Here is a 26,936-nt window from a genome sequence, read left to right on the forward strand (position 1 = left end):
GGAGATAAGCTTTGTCTCCTTAGTGGCTTATGGTGTGAAGGTCGCTCACTCAGCCTTAGCCATGGTGGGGGTTACAGCTCCTGAAACCAGGCAGGGCGGTTCCCAACAGCAATCCATGTGTGCATACATATGGTCTGTCATGTGGCTGTACATCGGTTAACATAAGCTCACAACTAATCTATTTCTAATCTTAATTTTGTAAAGAGAAAATAGTTGGAGTCCAAGGGAGAGAACAGTAATAACTCGCTAACTCCCTTCAAGGTAACTGGGCTTAGACACATCATGCCCGGTCCCCCGACCTTGACTCTTCTTTCTGGGTCAGGCCCATTTTTTGTTTACTGTGTAAAGTTTGGGATATTTCGGTAGCCTTTGGTGGGAGTCTCGGTTTCTGAAAGGGTTGGGGAGGCCTACATTCCCTGGGAACTCTGAGCCAGGAAGACAATTTATCTAAAATCAGTAATTGTGTCCTCGTGCAAGGATTAAAAAAAAAGCATTGTTAATTTCTAAATGTGTTTATCAATTTTAGAGAGGAAGGGAGGGAGGGAAAAAGGGAGAGTGAAACATTGATGTGAGAGAGAAACATCAATGGGTTGCCTCTCATATGCGCCCCGACTGGGAATTGAACTTCCAACCCTTGGGTGCATGGGAGGACACTCCAACCAACTGAGCCACAGTGGCCAGGGCTCATTGTTTATTTTTAATTACAGTTGACATATAATATTATATTAATTTCAGGTGTATACACCAGCAATTAGACATTACATACCTTACTAAGTGGTCATTCTGCTCAATCTTGTCCCCACCTGGCACCACACATAGTTATTACAATATCACTGACTATGTTCCCACGAGGGTTCTGTTGCTACCAGTTCGTACTCCCTAACCCCCCCATCTTTTCCGCCCACCCTCCCAGGGCCCTCCCCGCTGGCAGCTGTCCGTTTGTTCTCTGTATCTGTGGGTCAGTTTCTGTTCTGCTGGTTTGTTTATTCTGTTTTTGAGATTCAACTTTTAAAAAGTGTAACTTATTTATTTAATCTTTCAAAGTTAGTGCTAAATATGTATTTATCGTGCAACCCACAATTGCACTCCTGAGCATTTATCCCAGAGATACAGGAATTTATCCACCAAAAACCCATACGTGATTTTTCACAGCAGCTTTGTTTGTAACAGCAAAAACTGGGAACAACGAAAATGTCTCTCACTAGACGCTGGGCCCAGTCAACGGTGGTACCGTGCAATATTGTGCCATATAAAAGGAACGACCCATTGACTTCCCCAGCAACTTGGATGGATTTCAAGGGCATTATGCTGAGTGAAAAAGCCAATCTGGAAAGGTCACTTTCTATATGATTCCACGCATATAACATTCTTAAAACGACAGATTTATAAAGATGGGAAACATTAGTGGTTGCCAGGGGTTAAGAATCAGGGGATGATGATAGGGGGTTGGGACACAGGGAGATCTCTGTGGTGACGGAACCATTTTGTAAGTTGATGACACAGTGGTGGTCACGTGAGTCCACACGTGTGGTGAAATAACGCAGAGCTGTACACACACCGTGCGGGTGCCAGATTCCTGGTGTAGGTAGGGTGTTTGTAATTATGTAAGATGTCCCCATTGTGGAAGAGCAGCTGAAGGCCGCCTGGGACGTCTCTGTGCTACCTCAGCAATTGCTTGGGAACCTATTGTTATTTCCAAATAAAAATTTGACAATACCAACACCGCCTTCCAAACGCTGGTCCCACCAGCCCCTTCACAGCTTGTACCGAAGGCGTTCTTGGCGCACCAGTGCGAGAAGCCCAGCAAACCCGAAGCAGCATCCGGGAGCTTTTCCTCTGAGTGCCCATTTCCAGAGCCACGGGACTTGATGGTAAACCTCCTGCCCACGGGCCCCCACCACCGGCCCAGGGAGAACGTGGGGGACGTTGCAGGGTCAGGAAAGCACATTTGCCCTTGACTTTAGTCCAGCTGACTTGTTATAGCTGCAGAGTTTTCTCATTAAAACAAGTTGTGTGTGTGTGTGTGCGCCTTGTTTTGTTAATCCACTTCAGGTCGGTGTGGTTAGTACATCAGTCTGCCCTCAGTTGTCATGTTGTCTCTCAGTATACAAACTGATTTGTTCAATATCTTCAACCCCCCTCCCGACCTACGCGCTACTCTCAGCCCTACAGCCCCTAGAAAATCTGACATCCTTGCCTTTCTGAGATTTACACAACAGTTCCCCTTTATCACCCATGCCTTTTTCCTGTGGCAGAGTATGAACTCAAATGAAATAAAACCATGAGAGACTATTTAGCATAAGATACTGTTCTAGGGGTCTCCTATCCCCATGTGTAATTCATGCCGGATACCGCCATTCTCTACCAAAACTGGTAGAGAAGATCATTGTTTCTGATAGTCCTAAAGAGTGGCACAGATCCCTCTGATTTCAGCTGCGCTCTGCATGCCAGTGGCTGAGGTCGTGGTGGGGGACGTACAGCTCTCACTGTAATGGCTGCTTTTCCTGGGCTCAAGGTCACCAGTATGCCCAGTCCCCAAGGGGTAGACCCATTCATCTGGTTGGTGAATTCCCCCACAGGCAGTTTCCTCACTGTATCTAACTCATCAGATATCTGATCAAAAAGATTTTTGCCCCACTATATTCTACCAAGGGAAAAACTTACCCACAATAGCCAAAGAATGTCTTGAAAGCAATTAAAATTCCACCTAGTTCTAGATATGGAAACACATCCATCCATGATATGCTAAACCAAAAGCAGCAAGTCTTAAGAAATACTATTTATAATAGGACCCAATTTTTAAAACTGTGTAAGTATGCATTGGAACATATTTTCTAAAAAAAATTGAAATGATGAACCCAGTATTACCAGTAGTTTTCTCTGGACATATAAAAATTTTTTATTCATGCTTGTCTGTATTTTCTGTATTTTTTCAGTAATAGAAGGTAGTAGTTTTATGTTTAGAGAAAATGAAGCCATCTTTATTTTATGGACAAAATTCTCTCCTAAAGATCATTTGTGCTTTTGAGGGATATTAGATGGTTGGTTACTAAAATAACTACCATTGTTCCGTGCAAGGACTTTCTACCACCACCACTGACTTTGTTACAAAGTCCCAAATATCAGCAGTGTTGGTTGGGATCCGAACCCGAGGGGCGTTTATTAAACCATGTGAAGGCCTCGCCAAGCCTTCAGAGATGGCACAGAATGGCTCCCTGCACATCTCTCCCAAACACACCACGGGAAATGGTAAAACACAGGTTCCTACTCTGTCCAAACAACCACGCGAAGTGCCAACAGCTTACCATGCCTCATGTCCTTTTGCACCAATGGGAATGTTTTGACATGTGGAAAATTCTCAGCTTCTAAAGATCTCTTCTTTTCTTGGCCAAAAGCGCATTATTAGGGAGTTTAGAAAAGTCTGAAGAAAAGCAGATGTTAAGTGGTATCACCCTTTCCCATCAGTCAATATTTGGCAAGCATCTTTTGTTGTTTTTTTAAAAGTTGTTTTAGAAGATCTCTTTTTGTTGTTTCAGGCCCAAGCAGTTTTAAGTGGTTTTAGCCCTTGAGTCACCGGCTGGCAGTGTCTGGGGAACATTTGGTGTGGGATCTCGGTTTCCTTTAATCTGGTGACAGTGATGAGAGTAAAAAGACCCTAAAGCAGGTTCAGTTTAGGGGCACGACAGCCACCGCTGCCAGTGTTTGGTGTGGTTTTTAATTGGATGCTACTGGAATTTATCAGTTTTTCTTGTAAAATAAAATGTAATTACTAATTACAAAAACTAAATGAATAGACATTTTCTTTTTAAAAAACAATGAATATTCTAAGAATATGAGTTTTTTCACTGTCCTGAGCAAATGTCAAACCATTTGTAGATGATATGGATTTTAATGTGATTTTAATTAGAGTTGTATTAAACCTCTGGGTTAACTTGGGGGTAATTGACATCCTTACGCTGTATCTACCGGTGAGTTCGAACGCGGTTAAGTTTTATGTGTCGATTTGGCAACCATGCCACACTTTGATTAGTTAATTCTACCAAATTGTCTAATTTCTTTGTGTTTGCTGTGAAAACAATGGAATAAAACGTCTGATTTTTATTTCCTCCTTTTCAATTCCTATACCCTTTGTTTGTTTGTTTGTTTCTACCTTATCCCACATACAAGGACCTGACCAGCACTGGGCAGAGCAGCAGTGCTGGAAGAAGATGTTCTTGCCCTTGACTTTAAGGGGAGCGGCACTGGCGTTTCACGACAGAGTGTTATATTTGATGTAGTGTCCCCCTCCCTTTTAGAGCTTGTTTGCCAAGAGATGTTCTCACAAATTAATACCGAGTTGTACTGAATTCTTTTTCTGGGTCTAAGGAGAGGGTCATATGTGGGTTTTTTAGAATTTCCTCTAATCTTATAAAAGGATGAGTTAAAAGAGAATTTCTTTGCTGGACCAAACTTTCATTATGACAGATACTTAATCTTTGTCATGATGTAATCAAATTTACTGCTTCTAGCAAATGTAAAAATATTATCAAATAGACTTTTGGCACTAACATATTTTAAAAGTGCCTTCCAAGCTGCCCACCCTCCCCACCCCCGTCCCCGCTTCCCTGGCCTTCTGGCTTGGTTGGGTGATATTTTTCCTAAGCACAGAAAAACACCAGACAACTTCATGGTACAGTTTATCTTCATGTGTCCATACATACCAGTATCATAGAATGTGCTGAATTATGTAAATATTCTTAAACATATAAAAGAGTCCATTCCTAGGGTTTAAACTAAATTAGCTTGTTTTGGATAAACATGAAACATGTTCAAAAAACAAGTAAATTCTTTTTGCACTGTGTGGCTCTGCTCATATTTGAACTCTGAAGTGTCTAGCAGTTTATGAGTCTAATAAAATAGAGCAGCGCTGGAGAGATTTGCCTCAGGGGGCCCTTAACTTCCTCCCCCCTCAGAGCAGGCACCGTTTATAGTGCTCAGTATTGGGAAGCTCTCCACAGCAAGCCGGCCAGAATCTGCAGACCAATCAGAGGGGGGCCTGTGCGAAGGAGCCTGAAACAAGAGTGACTGACTATTGAATCACAGTGTTATGCTAAGGGAGGCCTCAGGAGGAACTGGAACATTTGCAGCTAGTGACCTTTATAAAACACCCACACTTAAAAGGAAAATGACATTTTAAGTAGTTTCTCCCCTAACAATTGTAATATTCAAAGTGAAAATATATCACCAGAATGGCAATTGTCTTGTAGAGCAGAAGTCTTACATCTTGAAATAAAATTATACATGGCTGTGCATCGTTTTAAAAAAAACTTTCAACTTATTTTATTATTGAAGCAAAGGCCTTACAGAGGGCCACCTGGAGAGAAGGTAGCAAGGATGGGCTTTCCTGTCGCTCCTCCCACTGCTTCTTCTCCCCAGTAGCCTGGGAAGATCAGAGTGCTGCCAGAGGCGGGTTTGGTCAAGTTTGTTTTCCTGTGTTTATTTCCGGAACCATTGGTGGTGTTGATTGAGGAGGTTGGGTCGAGGGAGCCCTGCAGAGCCTCACTGCCCCTGCAGTAGGTCTGCGTGTCCCACGGGCTGTACTTTGGAGGGGGCATCGGAATGAATGGGCTAAGATGGTACTTTGCTCCTTACACTCCCAAACCACGTCTGCTTGGGCCTAGCCCGTGAGCTTTCTCACCTTGGTTTCTTTATGTGGAGTGGAAATAATCACCTACACCTCCTAGAGTTCTGAGATGTATAGCAGGCCATCAGGAGGTGTACCGCGCACCTTGTGTCTGGCGGCACGTGAGCCCTCAACCACTAGCTTCTCTGTCGTTTCTAGTGACTCCCTACCGCCAAGGCTCCTGCTCCTCCCACTGTTAAACCTCTGCCGTTTTGGTCCAACAGGTGTTTCCTACAAGGAGTCACATCTTACGGTGGGGCATGGGTGGCAGGGGAGGAGGAGTGTTGGACCATGCAGGCGGTCTTCCTATGCCAAATCTGCTTTCTATGCCCCTTCTGCATGGCTTCTACCTGAAAATTTGGGCTTATTTTATGGTTTACATGGCTGCATATTAAATTTTATAATCCTTGGGTGCTTCCTTTTGGTCGTGGCGTCCAGTCATTTGCCATCAAAATTCTTTTCCAAGTTCAGCTTCCTGTGAGCTTCCTGAGTGGTGGAAAGTGTCTTTCAAGGTGTTTCTTGCTCTGAGATAACACTTTTAATGTTCAGCCAGTGTCTAGGAGGCCCCTAAGAACACGTCAGACCCCGGACTGGACTCTGAGTGCTCAGCAGTGGACATGGCCGCTGCCCCATGCCCTTGAAGAGCCCTCAGCCCACTGAGGAGACAGGGACACATGTGGACATAACGTAGCAGAGGAGGCAAACCCTCCAAGGTCATCAACCATCAATGGAGCAAGACCTTGCACAGTTTCCTTCATTCCCCATAAGAAAACTCTTAAGTGAACACTTTGGAAGAAGTTGCTCTTGAGCTTTCTTGGAAGGTTTGAAACTTACCAAATATAGAATGAGTTCTGTTGACATTCTCAGATTTTAGACAATAAATGTGGATATCATATGGGAAAAATCCTTTTTTTTTAAATTACAGCATATGACATATAGATTTCATGCTTAAGGCTAGAACATGAGGGAGTTTAAAAACAGAAAAGAAATTGCGTGCCTGAGTCACAAGAGCAAGCTCTGAGTGTGTGGGTGTGGGAGTTCCTGTGGATCCCCGGCCAAACCCCCGACCCGATCCCGGACACACTAACTACTTGGTGACCAGGAAAAGCAGGACATGCACTGGTCTCCTTTTCCCTGGACTGGGTCAGAGTTGTGAGAATGAGGTGACCCCTAGACGGCCCCACATGGGTAATGGCCATCCATGCGGGGTGAAGATAGCAACTGGTGGCCACTGCTGAGACCAGCCTGGCCTGGGTGGTGGTCCTCTTTTAACCACAAAACAGAGGTCCCAGACCAGGGCCCGGCGGTCCAAATGTTGGCCCCACACAAGCTTTGTTCACACATGGTTTTTCTAGGAAGACCTTTCTAGGATTTCTGGCTTATGTTTTTTTTTGTTTATTTATTCATTTATTTTTAAGGAAGTGGAGCATGGGGCAGCGTCGGTTTGCACTCTACACAGCAAGCGGGGTTGGTTCCCAGGCGCACTCACCTCCCTGGACCAGGGCAGGCTCGCTCGGTGTCCACCAACCCCCTTGTCTCACACCTGCAATGGCTTTGCTCATTGACATCACTTCTTGCTTGACCCGTGTAGTCATTTGAATTTGCTCTTCCTGGTCTAGCGTGTTCCAGAGAAAAGGAGAATAGCTAGGGTCCCCAGGGTAGAAACCCTTGGGATACCCCCCAGAAACAATTGGGGCAACTTCTCGTGGGTGCTGCCACAAACTCTCAGAAGCAATGCCCAATTCAATACACCTCAATGTAACCATTTAAAACACAACTCTGGCCCAAAGTTTAGGGTGGAAGCCATTCTGAGGCAGCGCAGAAAGTAAGTCCACACTGCCTGATGCTACGCTTTGAAACACTGAGCTACCAGGACTCTCAGGAGGTATTGCTCTGGGCGGCCAGGAACCCTGGTATCCGGGCCGAGGCTGCACATAAGGAGAAGGAGTGACCGTCACTTAACCACGGGGGGGAGCCGAGGTTAATAGATCAGATTTGTAACCACAGATTGTTCCACTTCAAGGAGAAAACTATGAGAAGGGGGTAGAACTAATCTTTATTGCATTTTACATAGGCAGTTTAATTTTATTCTCCTAATGATAACATGGCCCTTCCTCAAATATTAATGAGTGCTGCTGTGTGTGGAGCTAGGCACTGGGGGTGGAGTGGTGAGTGAAGCACTATTGAGCTTCCAGGCAAGTGAAGGTGGCAAAACAATGACAACAATTAGAAGTAAGTGCAGAGAGGAAGCACAGCTGGACAAGGGGGGTAACTGGTGAGGGAAGGGGAGAGACGTGCCTCCAACACCACCGGGAAGGAACTTCTGTCATCTCCACTTCACTGCTGGGGACACTGAGGCAGGACGTGGCCAGGTGATATCTGGTGGAAGCCGGCCTCTGAGCCAGGTCAGACTCCGGTGCACATACTTGGGAACAGTCATTCAGCTGGGAACAGGGGTACTTACTGTCTGCATCTCAGGGGAGGCCCAGGGAGTCACCCAGGACGCTGTGTACAAAAAGAATTCAACATTGGTGACATGAATGTTTATCTGAATGTTTATGCCATAGAGAGTCCCTTTGTGCTGTGACAGGAGCACAGCACCCGATTTTTGCCATGACTTCTTGGTCTCTGCTGGCCAAGTGTGGTTGTCACAACAAAGGGACTGTATTCCACATGGTGAGCTGCCGGGACTCACAGGCACCAGGTTTGTGGGCAGAGGGACGGAGGGACGGCTGAGGGACCGCAGGCTCTGGGCTCCAGGAGCTAGCATCTGAACACTGCCTCAATGGTGCATAAACTTGGACAAGTCAGCCCTGGGCAGCTCAGTATCCTCACTGGCAAAGCAAGAAAAATCCTGGTTCCTACCTCAGCACCTTGCTGTAAATTGCATCTGAGATAAAGCAGGTCATGAAAACACTGCGTAGATGCTCACTCTGGGTACAGTTTCTCCCGGCGGCTTTTAGAGAACCTGCTCATCACTGGATGCTGTGCTCACATGACAGAGGTAACCTGAGAGAAACACTTTGTTCTCCGTGCAGAAACTCCCATTTACAAGGTTCTGAACTGGGAACAGCCCGGGGGCATGGCGCAGGACCTTGCTCCCGGGATGGCAGATCTCTGAAGCACAGCAGGCTCAACATTTTCTCTTCCTATTCGACATGCTTTTGCAGACGGCACAATATGGAACTGGTCAGACTCCTAATTATGACAGTGGTCCAGAGCCAGAATCCAATCATCCAGTTGACAAAGAACTTGGTACAGAGAACGGTGACCAGCTGTTCCCCATCTCCAGCGAGCAGAGAGTCGGAGGAAATGGGTTTAAGCTGCGTGAAGGATTTGGGTTATTTATGGTAGGATTTCCTGACAGCGAAGGCTGCTGAGCATTGGGACTGGATTAGAGACATCGGTTGTAGAATTTCTTTCCTTGGGGATTTTGCAGACGTGGTCCTGCTTGAGTGCTGACTGCAAGGGCCGCCTTCCAACTGCACTCTCTGTCTTGTCTCTCCCCTCTTCTGCCCGTTTGATGCCTTAGGCAAATGAACCTTCTCTGGAAGATAGCGAGGAGGAGAAGGGAAGTGGGCTCCCAGTTAACCCATCCAGCCTCCTGGTACATTGATGGCCGGCTTTAACACTCTGGGTGAGGACTGAGCGACGATGGCCTGGTTTAGTTAGCCTCAGACTGAGAAGCTCTCCTGGGCCAGGGAAAAGCAACTCTGGTTAGGTTTGGGGCTCGGATGGCTGTGGAGGACACCTGCCTCGTCCTGAGGAAGGCAGTCCTTCTGAGACTGAGCCGATTCTTGCCACAAGACCTCAGAAAAAGCTGTGCCCTATGAAATGGTTAGTGTATTTTCTCTGGATGACCTAAAAAAAATAATGATGGTCTATTTCTCACCCCATTGATGGTGACTACTTTGAAAGTCATATTAGCACCTAGAAAACACCTGTGACCATGCGTGGCGCTATCCAGCTGCCTCTTTATTTAGGTCAGTAAGTGCGTAGAAATGGATTCTGATGGGCCCCAAGAGCCAGAGCCCTCTGCGTGATCTGTGGCTGACCTGCAAATCTGGAACAGACCTCTGAGGGGCTGAGGCACTGAGCACTGGCTGTCCCGGGAGTCACAGCCACCTCCAGACACAGCTGTCCCTCCCCTGATCTCAGGGGGTGAATGCAATGCCTGCTGCTTCCCCACGGATTGCAGCCTCTTAGCTCTGGGCCTCTGGTTTCACACAGATGGCATTGCAAGGGCACCAAAAGTAGAAGAAAATAAATATCATATTCTTCTAATTAAATGAAAGGAAGGGAGGGAAGGAAAAGAATAATGAGACGGGGACATAGATTTAAAAGTACCTTCTCACTTCACCAAGCACAGTGGCAGGAACATACGGAAAGGTGTTGCTTCTCAACTGTTGCTTGGTGCCTGCTGGCGTGGAACAACATCGTTATCATCATCGACAACAATCGCATTTACTCAGCATGGTTCTGAATGCTTCGCGGACACGGCCACACTTGTTCTTCACAACTCTGTAAGGTAGATATTTTCTGTCGTTGAGGAAACAGGAACAAGGCCGGGCCACGTGGCTCGTGGGAGGCGGAGCAGGGGATGAAGCCCAAGGCTGTCCTGCTTCTTCGGATGAGGGCGCCAGCGGCCATTTGGTTGTTTCCGAAGAGCACGTGCATTCAGTGATCCTTTTCTTTGACGTTTAGCACCAATGGTCCCCTGTACTGAGAAAGTCCCTCTGGAACCTCCAGAAGTCAGACTTCTGCTTTCTCCGTATCTCGTTCGCCAAAGCAAATCAGGAAAATTTCTCTCTAACCTGCCAATAATCTCAAGATGAAGAGAGAAGAAGCTGGTGATTTCTGTTGTTCTCCGAGACAAGGGAGAACCCACCCCAGGCAGCCTGGGGTGCGTGCCATTTCTGTTGCCCTCTTTCTCTGGGGGGCAGTGTCTGGAGACAATAAGCCAAGGCGGAAACCTGACACAGGAGAGCTGCGGGGAGGGAGCGGGGAGTCCGGGGCTGACATGACTCTGTGTTGTGATCAACTTTGAAAGTGGCCCCTCGTGGGCGGACCTCTCAGTCTGTGCTCTCGGGAGCCCCTGGAGGGTGGAGGTTCATCATTCTCTTTGCTGTTAGATATGATTTGGGCATCCCCAATTTACATTTGTATAAGGTCATTATGGCTGTTCTGTGGTACTTGCCAGGGGCGATTTATGAAGTTATTTCTGGATATTTGACCAATTAGGCTTTGTTTTTTAAATGGAGATACAATTCACATGCCACTCAATTTACCCTTTTAAAATATGTAATTTGGTGAGTTTTAGTATATTACAAAGCTGTGTAACTAACTGTGAAGATGTGTAGATGGTACATCACTACGTACTTTTGGGATTTAAGATCAAACTGCTGTAAGTTGCAAAAATGATGGTACCAACTACCAACTACAGAGAGAGTAAAAGAAGACTTACTGAGACTATAGAGAAAACATGACAATTCTCCCAAATCAGCACATCCAATGGAACTTCCAGGCGGGATAGACATGTTCTGCATCTGCTCTGTGCAAACTGGAAGCCATCGGTCACATGGGCCTGTCCAGCTCATGAATGTGACTGACTGGTACAACTGAGTAACTGGATTTTTTTTATCTAGTTAAATTTAAACAGCCACATATGTCTACCATATTGGGCAGGGCAGCTGTATGGCAACTTACCAATTCGGTCTTATCTGGGATCATTGTCCCCCACCTCCCCAGTTTCCAGAATGATTGAAATGCTGAAGCATATGCTATACAAATTGTTATATTTAAATTTAATCCCAGTACAAAGAAAAAGCGCCAGAGTTCCCACAAGGAATCCAGATGACGGGCTTGGGTCAGGGGAGGCCTGAGGCCTGGGGATGCATTCTGGAAAGCCGTCTGAGTGGGAGTCCACTCGGTTGGCCCCAGGCACGGTTGACATCTGTACGCTCACAGGAGGGCAAAGGAAAGTTGTGAACTTGGCCTCTGCTTCATGGCTCACGAGGAATAAAAATCATGCCCAAAGCAGAGTATTTTCAGAGGACACAAAAGTGAGGTTGCTTCTCCTGCTCAAATTGAGAGTTGCATGTGATGACAGGAAATTGCCCCGTCTAAGGTTCTGTCACTGAACTGTTAGTTAGGAAGAATCCAGGAGCCATGAGTGATTCTTTAGGCTCTCATGGTTCAACTCACTAAGTTCCCCCTCACCCCCTCAAAGTTCCATTTAAGGTGTTTGTTTTTGTTTTCGAAAGTGTCCAGTGGCTTTCATTTTTTTTCCTTGAGGATTTGCTTTTCCATTCTCCTTTAGAAGAAGAATAGCCCAAGAAGAACCTTAAACTTTATTAATGTAAAATATGCAGCCCCTTTATTCATTATTCTTTACCTCCTAGTTTTCCTGTTTTTATAAAAACTTTCATGTTTGTAATTATGAGAATTATGAAGGCAAACATTTAAAATGTTTCTTATCACCCTGGCCAGGTAGCTCAGTTGGTTGGAGCGTCGTCCCAATATGCCAAGGTTGTGGGTTCAATTCCCAGTCAGGGCACATACAAGAGGCAACCAATGAATGCATAAATAATTGGAACAACAAATTGATCTCTCTCTCTCACTCAAAAAAATAAAATGCTTCTTATCCTAAAACTTCTGTGCTGTTTGGGAGCAAAAATAAATCCTTGGTATTTATTATGTATGATGTTATGAAAAAGCAAAATGTCCTCTAGTAAATAATTAATATTTACCTAAAAAAATGCAACACACAAGAGAGAAGACCAAAAATATTCACTTAGTTCTTGACGAACTTAGAAGAAAAAATAATTGACCTCTAAAGCTGCAGGCTCTTTAGGCAGGTGCACGATGGAGACAGAGATTCTATAGCTCCGGGTGTTTTCAAGTTATTGATGAAACTAACAAAGCAACAAGTATAATACATTTGACCTCCTGCCTTGACAGAGATAAGCTTATGTGACCTGGAAAGTTAGGGTCAAATTTAGAACTCTCAGACTCCCCAGAGTTCCAGCTGGAAGGTAGCAGTCAGGGGACCAGTCTGGGACCCCACAATGACCCCCACCTCACCCCATGCCTGGGACAGCCCTGGGGTCTGGGGATGGCACCCTGGTGTGTCACCCACACTAGGGAGGGCAGACCTGGGGCAGGACCTATGTGGTGCCCATGTATAGGCTGGGGCATTTGGACAGGGAATGCAGGGGTTCCACATGCAGTGCCTAGAGAATGTTCTAGAAGACCGGGCATCGTCCTTTGCTCTGTGTGGAAGGACGCAGCTGGAGGAGGTCAGGATGGTGTGTCTAAATGACAGAACCAGGGCACAGACTCGAATGGCCTGCAGCACCAAATCGTATATGGCTGGAGACCAGTGGCCAGTTCGGGGTTTCTGTGCTGACACTCTGCTCCCTAACATGCCCTTGAACCTCACCAACCTGGGACAGGAGAATAGGCTCTCCTGTCATCACCCTTCAAGGCCTGGCTCTACCTACTGCTGTCAGGAGGCAGAAGTTATTAGTTTGGTGTTTCCAAGGCTCCTGAGTGTTTGTATTTATATTTTTCAGCTTTATCGAGCTATAATTCACATACCATGCAGTTCTCCTGTTTCGTCGTTTTTTTTAGTGTATTCACAGAGGTGTGCGATCATCACCACAATCAGTTTCGGAGCGCTTTCATCCCCCTGAGAAGAAACCCGTAGCCGTTAACAGCTCCTCCCTCTCCCCGGCCTCAGCCCCTCCTCTCCTCTCTCTCTGGGTTTGCTGTCCTCGCTGAGGGCTTCCTCTTCTTCTCAAGCAGTTTCCCCTTGCACGTGTACCTAGACCCAGAGAGAACAGTAACATCTTATACATTCAAACATTGCATTTGTTTCCTCAATAGATGCAGATTCATGCTTCTCACACTTTCATGTACGTGCCAACCGCACCGCCCCCCCCCCCCCCCCCCCCGCCCCCTGCTAGTGGAATCCGGCTCAAATTCCCAGCGATTCCACAGGTCTGGGGTGGGGCCTGAGATTCTGAATTTCCCAAAGTAATGCCCACTCTGAGGATACAGGTGATGCTGAAGTCATTTTTTTTTTAACCAGAGCAGCCTTCATTGCAGACAGTGTGTCAAGGATTTGAGATTTCAACTGGCTCAGTGCGGCAGGGTCCTGTCATAGCGGAGAACGCGGGATAGGGAGGAAGTGTGCGTGCACTTCTGTGCTTGTGCGTTTATGTGCGTGCATGAGAGGCAGTAGGCGGGGGGTTTGNCGGGGGGGGGGGGGGGGGGGGGGGGGTTGCGTACATGGGCATCTATCTGTCACTCTGGAACTAGGCCAGTGAGGACCCCGAACATTCATTTCGTCTTTTCTAGTCTCGAGATCCAGGCTTTCCTGACTCCTCGTTACCCTTGCAAGCAGGCAGTTGCCTCGGGTTGTTTAACTTGGTCTGGCTCCCTTCCTTATCAAGGCCCCAAACCCACATTTCTCTGGGCAGCTTTGACACACCAGGGTCATTGGTTCTGGTCACACCGCGCTTTCTGGAAGTTGTGTTCTAGGAAAAGAAATGAGAACCACATTTTCCACGCTGTGGTGTTTTCAGTGTGTTCTGCGTCCTTGGGCATGGGAGCCCTGGTGCCTGTTTAGGGAGGAAGCCTCTGAAGTGTGGGGCCCTCGGGGACAGAGCTCAGCTGAAGCCCAGAGCCAAAGGTCTATTCAGGGCGGGTCCCTGCACAGCCTGTGGCATTCAGTCGCTGTCTGTGTGTGTGGACTCACTTTCTCTGGATTTCATCAAATTGTTTATGTTCCTGTGGTTTCTTGCTAAATGACTGTATCATCAGATCCCACATGGCAAAGGCCAGGCCAGAAAGAAAGAGCACACTTTCTTCCTCTTCCTTGTGGCCCCTAGAGAGCACCCAGCTTCCGTTTCGGACACAGCGGGGCTCCGACTGGCCTGCCTGCCAATGGCCCAGGACTGTAGCCATGGACGGTGCACCATTCCGAGAACACTGCACCTTGCTGCTTCCATCCTTCTCCTCATGCTGTTCCCTTCAGCTTAGTGTCTCCCTCCTTTCCTCTTTCTGTCACGGTTCCAGTCATCCTTCCAGGACGGTGTGCCTGCCTGTTCTAGGTGCTTTGTTTTTAAAAAAATCTTTTTACCTTTTTTTCATCCTTTTTGTTCCACTACAACTGGACACTTCTGACATTTTCTTATTTATACTGTTGAGAAGCATGGCAGATATAACTACCATTTATTGAGTGCATACTGTGTGTCTAATGTAGTATGATGTGATTTATATAAGTGACTTCATTGTATCTTTCTAACACCTCAGCTGGGGACCTGGCATTACAGCCACTGCATAGGTGAGAGCATGACCACTGCACGGGCGGGGGGGGGGGGCAGTATACCTACCGTAGAGATAAGGATGTCCCACTGCACAGGGGAGGAATACCTACCATAGAGGTAAGGATGTCTCACAACAGGGGGGTGTATATACCCACCACCCAGGTGAGGATACACTTGTAGCTTAGATAGCAATGTACCCACTACACAAGTGAGAGTACACCCATTGAACAGGTGAGGAAGTTCAAATTTCCCCAGCGTTGCACGAGCAGATCAGTCATTGGACCGAAGATAGGCAGACACCCACACCGTCTTCGGCTCCATGTAGATCCATGTATCTCAGGTGGAGGTAGCTGGGAATGAGGCCTCTGGCTTGTGTACCAACCCCAGGACTTCCCAAGCCTTGAAGACCTGGTTTCACCATTTTACAGGTGGATTTGGGACCCTCCCTCTGCTGCAGCACAGTGACTGTCCTTCCCGTTCCCTGGTCATTGTTCATTTCTTCAGCCCTGTGCTCTGAGCTGGGGTGCCAGGGCAGACCAAAGTGTCTCGCTGAAGCTTGTGCAAGATCTGGTAAAAAGACAAGCAAACAGCAATAAGGCTGAACAGGTGGTCACAGGGGATGTTGTCGGTGGATGTTTATTTGGTCAGGCTAAGGAGTGAGTGAGGCAAAGAGAGGAGCTGGGAAGGGTGCCCCCAGGAGCCCCCGGCAGGTTGTGTTTGCTGCCCTGGGCTGGGCTGTGCTGTGATCGCCTTGGAATGGTGAGTGAGCTGGCGGAGCACAGTGGAGAAGGAACAAAAGTTCAACAGTCCCGCTTGACCAAAGTCATGATCTAAAGTAATGTTTAGGGACCTGGGGACATAGAGTACATCCTACTTAAACACGTAAGAGGTAGTGGAATCGCAATTCTGCTAAAATACAGGCCACACGTGCTCTCACTTACACACCAGGAAGAGACCAGTGAAGCTGTTCACAGGGGTTGAGTCTCAGGGGTGGGGTCGTGGGGAATTTTTGCTTCGTTTTTACATAATTTTGAATTCCCACATGTTCTCAGGTAAAATGTGTTAACTGGGGGGGGGGGAGGAGTGGTATTAATCAGAGAATCAGAAAAACAAGTAACATAAAAAGTCCACGTGTTTAACTCAGAAAACCAAAAGTGCCCCAAAGCACAACAATCCCAAACCCCAACACTCGCAGGCACAAAGGACCCAGAGTGCGTCAGGGCAGGCTGGGTGGAGAGCACATTGTTCTGACCCGGCTTTCTTCTGGACGTCCTTCCTGTGTGCTCAGGACTTCAAAGCTTTCCTTAAGTTTGTTTTTGTGACCAGCAACTTCAAACTTCGCCAGAGCTAGCCTTGCAGGGGGACCTATAGTTTGAAAACCTGGTGGAGGTGGATGGCACTGCCCAAGGTTTAGAGGGAGTGAGGAGGGAGTGAGACCCTCTCGGCAAAAGGTCCTCCCCCTTCCATGCACCCCAGCCACCCCTGCTCTGTTCTGATTCCCCCCCCACCCCGGGGCAGGGGGTGAGGGAGGGTGCCTGTCAAGTAAGGAAATCATTCCCAAGTATATTCTCTCTCTCATTTGGGTTATGGGAGAGCTCGAGGAGTGGAGAGCTAGATTTTCAAAGCGGGGACGGGTAGCAGGAAGGTACTTTCTTGCTTCATCTTTGTTCCCCATGTACACACGCAACTACCGAGTCAATAGCCTTGGATAAGAGAAACTATAGGCTGAAACAGCCCGTGCCCGTTGTGCCCGGATAATCCAGAGAGATGGGGGCAGGAAAGCTTTCGGGTGAAATCTTCTTGACTTCAGTGGCGAACTAGCCAGACTTGAGGTTTGTTCTAGTCTGATTTCAATGTTTGTTTTTAAATCTCCGTACGTAAAAATCACCAAAGAGAAAACCTTGTGTGTGTCCACATAGCTTTCTTACATGTCAGTGGTGCCTTTTATAAAAGTTTAAACATTTTTTCTTGTTGTTGAGCTATAGTCAACCTATAACAACACCCTACTAGTTTCAGGTACACAACATAATGATCCAATATTTGCATAGATTGCAAAATGGTGAGAAGAAGACTTGTTAACTTCTGTCACCGCATGGAGTCACAGAATTTTTCTTCTCGTGGTGAGACTTTTCATGTTTCCTCTCAGCAACTTTCAAATAGGCCAAATAGCATTATTAACTGTGGTCAGCATGCTGTACATTATACACCCCTAGGACTTCCTCAGTTTGTAACTACAAGTTTGTACCTTTTGGCCTTCTTCACCCCCCTTGTTGGTGGTGCCTTTTAAAGCTTTAGAAAGTTTTTTTTTCTCTTTTGAAGGGATTTAGGAACAGATGAATTCGTGCTGCCAGGTTAGGGCAGAACCGGACCAAGCCTCCTGAGTTCTGAATTCTGAGTGTGTGCATTGGAGTGGAGGCGGAATTCCTGGATTAAAACTAATGAACTTGAGTTTAAAAGGCTTCTTCTTGAACATCCTCTAGCTCTTCCAAACATCATGTTGATAAGTTAATATAAACGAATCAGAAACATCTGCCGCAAAAATCCCCCTGAACACACGAGGGTTTAGCAATTAAGTGGAAGAACGTTTGGCGCAATGTGTTTCAGGTTTTAAGGGATCCAAATGTTTTGAAAAACAGTTAAGTTCTTAAGACATTTCGAGAATTTAAAGGGCAGCTGGTCCTCCCACCCCCTTTAAAAAGGGGGGTAGTTATTTCTGCTCTTTGTGTTGACTTTTGTTGCTCGTGGTGTCCACAGAGGAGGCCCTGCTAGCCGAGGCTCGTGTCTGCAGTTTCTGCAAATCCATGTCCCACCCGATCCCACACATTCCTAGATTTGCTTCCTAAGGTACTGTGTGTTTCAGGCAGAGTCCCCCAGGTCATGGTAAGGCAGTGTTTTCTCCTGTCAGAGGACCTGTTTCTAGTTACAAGTGGAGTGTCGTTGCTACCACAGATCACTGTTGCAATTTCAAGAATTTCACAATTTGTAGTATTGGCTCCCCCTTTTCTGATGGTGCCCAATAGGAGAGCTGGCTCTTGAGGAAAAGAAAGATATCAGCTGTTCTGAGGATGAGCTGAACTCCGACAGACTGTCCAGAGGAAAACAAAGCTGCAATGTGGAAGAGGCTCCAATAAAACCAAACAAAAGCCATGCTGGGTTCAGTCCCCTCCAGCCTCCATCTTATTCTTGAACACGGGAGGAGGGACCCGACAAACTAATGTTTGCAGATGAAAGTGATTAACGTGAAGTTCCCTTTCAAGCTCTTTTACTCAAAGAATGTGTCCTTTTATTGTATTGACTTTCAGTCTTGCCAACCTGAAATTTTAATCACCCGGCACAGAGCAGACATCAGTGAGCTCACCCAGCCTGTAATTCTCTCTGGACTTGAAGATGAAAGAAGAAACCCTTGCACAGTCTCATTCCTCTGGTTTCCCCTTCAAGGGACACTGTCAATCTTTCTTAGGCTTCCTAAGTGATCATTTAATTTTCTTTATAGGTTGGAAAGTCTTGATTTTCTAAACTTAAATTTTAAAAAAAGAATAATGAAAAGAGATGGGAACATGCTGGCCAGTGGTTCAGTTGGTTGGAGCATTGCACTGTACACTGAAATGTTGCAGGTTCAATTCCTGGTCCGGGCACATACCTAGGTTGTAGGTTCGATCCCTGGTTGGGCTACATACGAGAGGCAACCAGTGAGTGTTTCTCTTGCACCTCTCTCTCTCTTTCTCTCTTTCTCCCTCTCTCCCCCCTTACTTACTTCCTTCCTTCCTCTCTCTCTCAAATCAATAAACATATGCTTGAGTAAGGACTTTTTAAAAAAAATGATGGGCCCTGGCTGGTGTGGTTGTTTGTTATATGCATCATCCCATAAGGCCAGGGGTCACCTGTTCAGTTCCTGGTTGGGCACATGCCTGGGTTTCGAGAGGCCCCCAGTTGGGGTGTGTGTGGTGGGGGGGTGGGTGGGTGGTGATCAATCGATATGACTGATGTTTCCCTCATACATCAATGTTTCTCTTGCACATCAATGTTTCTCTCCCTCTCTGTCTCCCTCCCTTCCCCTCTCTCTACAAATACATAAAATATTTTAAAAATAAAAATAAATAAGCGATGAGAGCATATTAGCAAACAGTCTTCCATCACTAGTGTGTAGCAACAAATGAATGGTCTTTATAAACATGGCCCCTAAGACTTGCCGTGTTCAATTTTATGAAAACGTTGGGCATTGCTTGGTTGGTACTTGGGCTGTTAACATGCCAGCTGGTGTCTTATATGACAGCTCAGAACGAGTGTTTATTTCTCAGATGTCCCATCTCTGTGGTGTGTAATGGCATGTGTGCTAAGGCCTCGTCTTTCAGAGAGAGGTAGCAGGGCTGAAACCTCTGACGGTTGTGTTGAAAGAGGCGTCCAGTGCCTCGGGTATGTCCTTCCCAATCTCTGGGCCCTAGATTGGGAATTCTGGCTGAACACATGCAGAGTGTGAGAATCAGAGAGCAAGGCATTGCCAAGTTTTAGTCCTGAATCCTGTGCCTTTCGGGATATCCCCTCGACCACGGACAGTATTTTCTATGGGGAAACTCCAGTCGCATAAAGGACTGTCAATCTGGAGGTCATCGTCTCACACCCCTTTTCTCCCACAATCCCAAGCACACGATGATGTTGCCTACCTTGAAAAATGACCTTGGGCAAGCATGTGACAATGTGACTGTCCTAAGAAATTAATGAGATAAGTGTGCCGGTTGAATGTATATTATTGCAGATATAGTTAGCAATGACAAATTTTTAGGTTGGGTTAGAAAAGATAATACTTTAGAATTTCCAAAAGCCACCCATCTTAATAGGATACTCTCAGTTTTTATATTTTATTTTTTAACAAAAGGCAAGTTGCCACCTGCATTTTAGCAGAGGACATCAGGACAGAGGTTCCTGCCTGCAGAGTCAGAGGGCCTTGTTTCCAAGCCAGGACTCTGACAAGGATGCAAAAGCCCTTTTTAAGAAATGAGGCTTGTTTTCGTGATGGTTTCTCAAGGCTAAGAATGTTTTTTAAGGTCTGTGACCCCTAACTAACTTTGCATTCGTTATCCAAGAATTTATGCAAACCCTGGCGAAGGCTTAGTGCCTTCTGCATCGTCAGCTGGTGGTTTGTTCCGGCTGCCATTTCAGCCCCTCAGTGCGCCCTTCTCTAGTTTAGTAGTTTCTGTGCTCAGGGTGCTTGTCTGGGCTCCCTTCCTACATTCGAACTATTGTGGGCTCCTGCATGGAACTCACTCACTGTTCCCCTCCTGTTTGTCACCAGCTTTTCCACCTGTTGCTTTGATATCACATTGTCTGGTTCCCTTAAAGTCCCATCAGGGCTTTCTCCAACACCGACGGTCAAATCCGAGAGCCTCACTTTTGTGTTTAAAAGCCCTTCACTGGGGAGTCCTTGACCCTTGCTCCTCAAAGTGTGGTCCGTGGCTGGAAAATGGCAGCTCGTGTATCACCTGGGAACTCAGAACCATCAGCCCTGCCCCATGGGGAACTGCACCAAAATTGGCATTTTAAAATTGATCCTAAAATTGGCATTTTAGGGTCCAGGTGATTCAAAGGCACATTAGAATTGAGAAGCAATTTGTAGAAATCTTCACTGCTGTGGTGGTCAGTCGTGGCCAACAGCTGCGTCTCACTGACGTGTTTCCACCAGGCTCTGACCTGAGTGCTTTGCATACGTGGCCAACAATGTCTGATTTAAGCTTCCCAACGTCCCTGTGTGGTATGTACTAGTATTATTTACATTTCTGAAAGGGGAAAGTGAGGCTCTGGGAGATTAAGGCATTGCCGCAATTACTCAGATAGTGAGTGGTGCGCTGGCCAGGATTCGGTCTGAGACTCTTGGCTCCAATATCCAAGGTCCCCGCCACTGGGCTCAGAGGTATCCTCCTCCTGGCCCCTCCTGCTCTCCAGGTCAGTTCACCTTGTATTCACTGGCTTCCTCCTCTCCAGTCTCTCAAACTTCTCTAAAGCAACGTTATTATGAGAGGAACAGTGCTGTTTGATGTGCTCTCTACAAGAGAGCTTTGGGTCTTGCAATTATGTTTAAGTAAGACTGTCTGCACGTGGTCAGACCTGTATCATCGCATGTCCCTCAGCCCCAGAGAGTGAGATCCAACTGGGGAGAACTGCTGAGAGCCGCAGATGTCCTCCGAGATGTGAACTCTTCCCGGCTCTGTTGAGATACAGGAGTGTCTCAAACTTGACCTTTGGAGAAATACTTGTTTATAGCTCTGATCTGAACAAAGCGAGAACGTAGTAAGACTTTGTGATGACTTTTGTTCCGGAGTTTATCAAAAGACCTCAGGGCTGGTGTGCCTACAGCCCGTGTACTCAGGGCCAAAGGCAAACACCGGGATGGTGGTAGGGGAGGTGGCAGAGGCTGAGGTCTGTGGTTTCCAAACCCAACACTGACCTGCTCTGAGGGGCTGTTCCAGAGCAGGGCTGGGGGCGCCGGAAGTGGTCGGGCCCGAACTAGGGATTCTCTGGGCCCCCTCACTTTCAATCAATTAGTACAGACTTTCAGTCTTATTTTGTACAATAGGCCTGTGGTGCCATTTTATTTACGGGGACTCTTCCTGTTTTAAGAGTTTTTGTATCTTAAAAAGCAACTGAATTCATGCTACTCTGTCCTTTGCAGCCGAGGCCTCTGAAGTTCAGAAGGGCAAAGTGACTTCCCTGAGGTCACACGTTGTTTTGGCTGAAAACTATTTCTTGTTTACCTCCTTTGAAAACTCCGCTGGGCACTTGCTGCTCTGCTGCCCGTCAGCCCTTCGCATATCCGGGGCACCAACTTAGCAAACTTCTCTTTGCATTTAGGACTCCTTGGTGTGTGCCTGGGGGAAAAACAAAAAACCAAACAAAACGAAAACGCTGTTCAGGGGTTCAGAGCTGAGCTGAGCCAGAAAGACACATTCTCAGTGATCTTTTCCTTCCCGCCCAGTGAACCCACGTGGCTCCCTATCTCTCTGGATCTGTTTGTGTATTGAAGGCAGCCTTGCAGAGAACACAAATACCCCGGTAACAGCAAAATAGAGAAGCTTGTCTCTGGCCCGCAGGCTAAATGATTAAAAACCCAATGTTAGAAAAATGGGCACTTAAGGAACCCATGACCAAAAAGGCAGGATGCATTGGGAGACTGCAGTCACACTTTCTCACCTATGGAAACACTTTCGTTTTTCAACTTTTAGGAAAATAAGCCAATCAATAAAATAAACAAGTGAGACTATCAATGATATTTTGCAGTTAGCTAGAATGAATCTGTGAGTAATTTCTAGCTTATCATCCCTTGTTTCCTAGAAACTTCTTCGTTTGGCTTTGTGACAGATAATAGGCATACTAAGAAGACTTTGGTTGCTGAAAGTATCTCTCTACCCCTCAGCGTTCAGCGCCTTCCCGATCTTTTGTCTAAAACGTTAGCTGCTCATCCCTGTCTCTTAGGTCTGTGCCCAGAGACACTGCCTCACAGCCTGGGCCGGCAGCCCTTACACGTCGCCAATTTTACAGCACCGTGTCAGGAGGCTTCTGAGGCCTGGTTTCCTTCCTCTCAGCTCTTTCTATCTGCCATTCACCTTTCCTACCACCTCTGTTTCTAACCCATGTTTCCTCTCCCTGTAATTGTTCCCAATGGGACCAACACACACACTGGAACCAAAATTCTTGTTATTTCCAAAAATATGTTGAAGTTGTACACACTGAGATTTCCTACAAGGAAACTTAGATTCTTGTTCTAAAAAAAAGAAGTAGTAGTTAATTGCTTTATTTAGGTACATAATAACCCCCAACAATTTGGAGGTAAATAATAGCTCTCAAGTTTAATCACGTGCACAGAGTTTTTCTCTAAAAACTCCTGTAGGTGTTCTATCTATATGGGCTGATATTTAAAATTTTACCTTCGCTTCTTCTGTTGCTGGAAGATTAGAGAATATTTAGCGGCCCCTACCCCACACAAAAAAAAATTCCTGCGAGATTGTAAGAAGCATGTCTAAATATATTACTTAGTAATATGGAACACGAGAGCAATTTGCTGTCATTCTTGACGGTCTTTCAATTACTTACTAGGATTAAGATCATTGAACTTGGTCTTAGGTAAATCTCCAGGGTAGGGAAGTGGTTGTCACTGAGTGTTTACAATGTCAACAGCACTTGGGAACCATGAAATGACACAAGGGAAAGGTTTGACCCTTGTCAGAGTTTGGCTCAAGTTCTCCTTGTAAAGCTTCAATGCAGGACGGATTACCAGGTGCACCTGGTGGCTGGCAGGTTAAACTGATCTCCACGCTCAAGTGTTTGCCTGAAGGTAGGGCCTATTAGGTCTACGTGTGTAGAACAGAACTTGCAGAGATAAGTGTTCAGATTAGATAACAGAGACAGGACTTTGTCACTTATTGACTCACAGCCCCTTGGCCTTATTTTGCAAATCTAATCATATTATTTTAGCAGAGAAATGAAACGAGACACTTCCTTATCTAATTCATTTTGTGTATTATTATTTCCCCTGTTTAGGGTGGACCTATTGGCATTGTCTCTCATTTGAATTCAATTAAAAGTAAAGTACATCCCCAAGAGAGGAGAAATTGTGGCTTACAGCATGTGCTCACCCCTGACAGTTACTTTCAGCAGTACCATGCGCTGCTTGGCTTGAGGCTGAATTCTCGAACTTTCTGTGACTGGCTGAGGCAAATCCAGACAGATCTGCCCCTGGAGCTGAGGGCAGTGGCAGCTTCCCCCTGAGTCACAGGGCTCTGGGGTGGGGGTGGGGGCGGGGGGGTGCTGGAATAAAATCAGGAACCTTTTCGAGAGGAGAGAGAAGGAATGCACGCTTGGTAGGTGACCAATAGCATCAGGTGCAGTTATATTCTTGCAGCTTCCAAGGTCATCTCTTTTTTTTATTCCTTAAGTACAACATGTTCTTGGCCTTTTTCAAGGCCTCAAACACAGCGTTGGGCCTGTAGAAATTCATTGCCCCAAATTATCATATGCTTTCACCCCCCCTGGAAAAAAGCTCCTTGAACCCCAATGTCATGCCTGACTCGGATATCTGAGTTCTCTTGGCACCCAGCACAGGTTCTGGGCTGTCACAGGCACACAAAGAATGTGTTCAGAGTAAATACGTATACCTTATTCTCGAAATGCCCCCAGGATTCCAGGACCTCAGAATTTTTATAAAGCAAACAAAACAAAATCCACATCTGTAAGGGTCTTGACAAGTCACCCAGTGGTAGCGCTGCCTCTTCCTGCCCCCGCCCCCAATTTTTGACACTGGCATTTACTTTGTAGAGTCTGTGATGACCACAAGGAGAATGCTTAATTTCTTAACTCATCATGAATATGCCATAACTTCAGGGCGTTTACGATCTTTTGAATGGGTTGCTTATTCTTGTTTTAACCCCCTTTTCTACTCCAGCATAAGAGGGGGATGGGATAGAAAACGGGGTGCACGTTAGCAGGCCCTGTGTGCCTTCACTGCTTTTCTTGCACCGTCACTGTGGGATTGGCCCTCTTAGTCCCACTTAAAAGATAAACTGAAACATTCACCAGCAGCTGATTTTTCTTAAGTCTTTCTATTAGTTATCCATGGCTGCTGCAACTTACAAACTCCTGTATACCCGAAAAAAGGTTTTGGCTTTTTGTGTGTGTGTGTCCTCCTGATATTTCCGTCTCAGATGTTACCTATTTAACTTTTTGAAGAACGAATGTTTTCTGTGATTGTTCAAAGAAATTGTATCGATAGATATTCAACAACTACATACACCAATGCAACCATACGTGAGGAATGACGTATGGGAGGGGAGGCGGTGCCTTGGCAACTGAGACATGAGTTTCAGAGAGAAGTTTCCAGATTTGCTCGGTTGTCATGTGTTCAGTGAACTCACAGTCCTCTAACCTTCTGTTTCTTCAGGCTTATGTACAGAAGTACGTCGTGAAGAACTATTTCTACTATTACCTGTTCAGATTTTCAGCTGCGTTGGGTCAAGAAGTGTTCTACATCACATTTCTCCCGTTCACGCACTGGAATATTGACCCTTATTTGTCCAGAAGACTGATCATCATATGGGTGGTAAGTGTTACTGCTGCTCACGGATCGCTGCTACTGCTACAACCACCTGCCTCGGTAGTCAAGTGCTTTGCACGTGTGTTCCTTTTTTAATCACTTAGAGTTGAATTTTTGCCTGGTTTACTGTGGGGAAAATGCCAGGAAGAATTAAAACTCTACATACACAGCCTGTTGTTCTGTCTGCAAAAGCAGACAAAACTGTGGTGTCTACTTACCTCCCTGGGGGTGAATAAAACCAGAGGGGAGAAGTGATGTGCCAAGAAGACACAGCCTTTTTGAGAACCCAGCAAGTGCATCCTGAGAGGCCCATTTTAGTAAAATTGGATCAAAAACCGAAACTAGAACCTGTTGACTAATAACTCCAAGCAGTATTAAGTGGACTCTGTAAACATCAGAGAGACAAGAACTTGTAAGGCAGGGCGCCTCCCTGAGGGCACTGCTAGCGCGGCGTGGGCAGCTGGCTTGGAAACAAAAGCACAGTCAAAATTCCAGCTGGGGAGGCGAAACCCCTTTCTGAGGTTTTACTCAGGACTCTCTTGTTTAACTTTTAGAACCAAATTAGTTCTTTTTTTATTATTATGACTGGGGAGGTGGTGGATATTTGCAAGGCAGGAAGGCAGGCTGCCAGTGTACAGGCTTTGGGATCCGAAAGGCCTGGGTTCAAGGGTGGGCAGCTCAGCCCTGCACTTGTCTGGGTGCCCTTGCCCTCAGCCTTTACCTGTACCTGTCTCATCAGTAAAATGGTGGTAATAATGCGCATCTACCAGCATCTTCGTGAAGACAAACAGAGTGTGCACAGAGCTCTGGGCCTGGCCCATGGGAGGCCTGTTCACGTTGTTACTTGAGAACATGATAATTCAGTGACTAGTCTGTGAAGGCAAAAGGGTCTCAAAGAGCGAGATGTTCTAAGGTCAAAGATTGCTTAGCTGGGAGGGAGATTCAGGGACAAGGATGCCAGCATGACCGGGTTCCTCACTCAAGATTCTCCAGTAAGAAGGGAGGTGCAGACATGCTTGGCTGTGTAGGAAGGAGTCGGGTTCTTGGGAAGCTCTGCTTTGAGAAGTGGTGCGATCGTAAGCACGCGGCAGCCCCTCCCCGGACTTCGTATTTTCCACTTGTAGGACAAGTTAGAGTGGCCTTGATCAGGCGCCATTGACTCAAATGTCCCCAAAGTCAGGGAGAGAAGTAAAACAGTGAGGTCCTGCGTGGAGAGAGGTGGCAAGGGTGAGGGATGTTGTGGGGCGTCATAGTGTGAGCACGTGGAGCACTGAGGACCGACTGTCCCTCTGTGCCTCCTGTGACTGCCGTGAGGAGAAATGGGCCCGACTTGTCAGATTTGTTTTCACGGTCAATCTCCCACTTTTGTCCATGCAGGCTCACCTTTGACAACCATTATATGCCAATGGAACACGGAATCCTTGAAGTCCAAACATATGAGGCCTGGGTTGAAGCCTCCAGCCTAAAGGACCTCTAAAGTCCCTAGGGCTTACCATTAGAATTATTTGGCCCCCAATTCTTCCTGTTTTCTCCTTTTCTCCCTAAAACTACAAGCCACTTTTTTTCTTTCCCTGCTCCTATCTCCTGGCCAGCTCTCTTCTGGAAGCTAGCTTCTGTCTAAAAGTATGACCCACCCTGGCCGATGGGGCTCAGTGGGTTGAGTGCTGGCCTGTGAACCAAGAGGTTGATTCCCAGGCAGGGCACAGGCCCGGGGTTCTGGGATGGACCCCCAGTTGGGGGTGTGTGAGAGGCAACCCATGCATGTATCGTTCACACATTGCTGATTCCCTCCCTCCCTTCCCCTATCTCTAAAAGTGAATGAATAAAATCTTTAACAAGAAATAAAAGTATGATCCTTTCAGAT

The 26,936-nt window shown here is 46.5% G+C and overlaps 1 protein-coding gene across 1 annotated transcript in view; it reads left to right on the plus strand.

The window, feature by feature from the left end:
• SGPP2 (sphingosine-1-phosphate phosphatase 2) overlaps positions 1-26,936 on the plus strand; it is a 96,878-nt gene that overhangs the window by 12,149 nt on the left and 57,793 nt on the right. The window contains exon 2 of the mRNA XM_037029256.1: positions 24,920-25,078. Coding sequence (XP_036885151.1) covers positions 24,920-25,078 — 159 coding nt within the window. The remainder of the gene's footprint in view (positions 1-24,919; positions 25,079-26,936) is intronic.

The sequence above is a fragment of the Sturnira hondurensis genome, unplaced genomic scaffold (genome assembly GCF_014824575.4).
Source record: "Sturnira hondurensis isolate 20B ecotype Veracruz unplaced genomic scaffold, ASM1482457v3 Scaffold0020237, whole genome shotgun sequence".
Taxonomy (NCBI): domain Eukaryota; kingdom Metazoa; phylum Chordata; class Mammalia; order Chiroptera; family Phyllostomidae; genus Sturnira; species Sturnira hondurensis.